At 40.5% G+C, this 2,516-nt stretch overlaps 1 protein-coding gene across 1 annotated transcript; it reads right to left on the bottom strand.

Annotated features, from left to right (window-relative positions):
• Window positions 1-27: 27 nt before the first annotated feature.
• On the bottom strand, window positions 28-2,261 carry CSUI_004892 (transmembrane). The gene is made up of 3 exons (XM_068065073.1): window positions 2,103-2,261; window positions 960-1,260; window positions 28-232 (listed from the first exon to the last, which is right to left on the bottom strand). Exons 1-3 carry the CDS (start codon window positions 2,205-2,207, stop codon window positions 126-128), a joined length of 513 nt encoding a protein of 170 aa, XP_067922951.1. The 5' UTR covers window positions 2,208-2,261; the 3' UTR covers window positions 28-125.
• Between the last annotated feature and the right edge of the window lie 255 nt (window positions 2,262-2,516).

The following is a 2,516-nucleotide window of genomic DNA, read 5'->3' as shown; positions in this document are numbered from 1 at the left end:
AGAAAGAGTGAGAAAGAAGGAAAGAGAGAAAGAGTGAGAAAGAAAGAGTGAGAAAGAAAGAAGGAAAGAAAGAAAGAGTGAGTTGATGTGTGTATTATACAAGGGAGGAAGGACGAAGGCTTTTCTTACTTTGCAAAGAATCCTGGAGACGTCTCTCCTTCTGTCCCGTCGTGTCGATCTTCTTCTTCTTCATCTTCTTCATTCCCGTCTTGGTAAGATACAGGCTTTGCAGCTAAAAGAAAGAAAGAAGAGTGAGACAGAAAGGAAGAAAAAGAAGAAAGTCTTGAAGCTCTTTCATTCGGGAGAGAAACAACTGAGACATGCCGGGGTCGATGCTGTCTCACACCTCCTATCTTCTAGACTTCCCAAATTACATCTCTCTAGAGATCTATCTTTGACCTATCTTCAATCTTTCTTCAGTCTATCTTCAATCTGTCTTTAATCTATTTGATCTATCTAGCTTTCATCTATCTATCTGTAATCTATCTATATCTGGACTATCTTAGATTAAGTATTTATGACTGTATGTGTGTATAGATGTCTAATGTTGCATAGAGTTGCCTGTAGTAGTAGTAGGAGTAAAAGTGGGAGTATTCGACCTAGTGAGAAGCAGTCGGCCCGCTACTACTACTACTATTCCTACTACTGCTACTACTACTCCTACTATCTCGCTCTCCAGACCCCTCCACGTCAACATACCTAACTCCCTCTATATACATTCATATACATATATATACATATGTCTATGCATGTATAATATAGATATAGCTATGTATATGTATATACACCACTACTCGAACATATAGAGCACACAGTACCTTCCATCCCATCTAGCTTTCGAGATGTGTATCTGCAATTCTTCATGCGCGTTCCTTTCCTTCTTTCTTTCTTTCTAGGAGCTAAGGAAGTCAGAGAGAGAGAGAGAAGATATGTGTGTTGTAGTAGTGAAGCGGACATACAGGGGAAGAGGAGTGTAAATTCCGCCCGTTTCTTTGTGAGATTTAGGCTATGATCTTCGGGGTGCATGCGCATGCGTAGCCACTCCATCTGAACGTCCGCGCTTGTCTCTACGCCTCCTAAAAGCTTTCCCCAGTCTTCTCTATCTTCATCTTCTTCCAAATCTTCTTCTTCTTCTTCTCCGACAAGAAATTTCTTTCTTCTTCTTCTTCTCTTACGCAGACTTTGACTGAGCGACTTAGGCGCACCAACGATCTTGTACTTTTCTCGAATCTTCTTCGCTACTGCCAAACGCTCTTTCACCTAAAGAACGCAGGAAAAGAAAGAATGAATGATGGGACAAGAAGAAGAAGAAGGAAAGGAGGGAGACAGGGAGGAAAGATCAAGAAAGAAAGGAAGGAAGATGAAGAAGACAAAGATGAGACGATTTGTGTCTTCGATCTCTCGATCCTCTCGAGGGTTTCTTCGGTATCTTTTCGCCTTTTTCTTCTACTTCTTTTTCTTTCGTTCGAAAGCAGCTTGCATGCTTCATATGAGAGACAAACCATTTTTTCCCCTAAGCCATCCATGACCATTCTTATTCTAAAGCCTAGCAGACTGAAGATGGTCCGACTACAAGGAGTAGGAGTAGCAGTCATCATCGTAAAATGAAAAGGAGATAAAGTACAAAAAGATACAAAAGCACTACGACTAATAGGTGTAGTAGTAGTAGTAGCAGTACTAATAGTAGATAGAGTAGTAGAAGTAGTTGGAGTAGTTGGAGGACTGCGTCGAAGAGCAGACAAGTATAAGTACTCCTACCTTTACTATTCGAACTACTACTAGAGCTATAATACCTACTACGACTACGACTACTACTACTTGAACTATTATAGCTATGACTGCTACTAGAGCTCTACTACTACTACTATGAAGACTACTTCTTTTCCTCAACTAACTCTACGAGAAGAACGACTTTAACTACGAGTAGTAGTAGTAGTAGACCCCCATTACGTGTATAGAATAATAGAAGAGGAGAAAATAAATAGGGATAGAAGAAAACAGAAGGGACATGCGAAACTGGGTTGTCTTCATCTCCCTTTGTTTCTTTCTATCTTTCTTCTTTCTCCTTCTTCTTTCTCTTTCTTCTTTCTTTGTTTGCTTACGTTGGCTTCAAGTTTGAGAGTGGCAGCAACTTTGGCGAGGAGTTTGTGGAGTTCCTCTGAGAATTCCGAGGTCGTTGAGATATCGTAAGTGAGGTCGCTATACATCGAGGAAATACGAGGAATGACTACATACAGCGTCTGGCCCTGCAGCTCTATATGACCTACACATCGCACATACCAGAAAGGAAGAAGAAGAAAAGAAAGAAAGGAGATGAGAAAGGGATAATGAGAATGAAGAGAAGAAAGACAGATCAAGACATAAGGAGACAGAGGTAGAGAGAGGAATGGGATCTCTTTTCAAGTCTTCTTCTGGGGAAGAAAGAAAAGAAACAAGAGAAAGAAAGACTTGAGAAAACGAGAAAGAAAGAGAAAGAGAGAAAGGAGATCAAAGGAGAAAGAGTCTTGAGAGATGTG

This window comes from Cystoisospora suis, assembly GCF_002600585.1.
Source record: "Cystoisospora suis strain Wien I chromosome Unknown contig_2343, whole genome shotgun sequence".
In the NCBI taxonomy this organism is placed as follows: domain Eukaryota; phylum Apicomplexa; class Conoidasida; order Eucoccidiorida; family Sarcocystidae; genus Cystoisospora; species Cystoisospora suis.
Note: the sequence above shows the minus strand (reverse complement) of the source record. Positions and strands in the feature narration are given on the sequence as shown.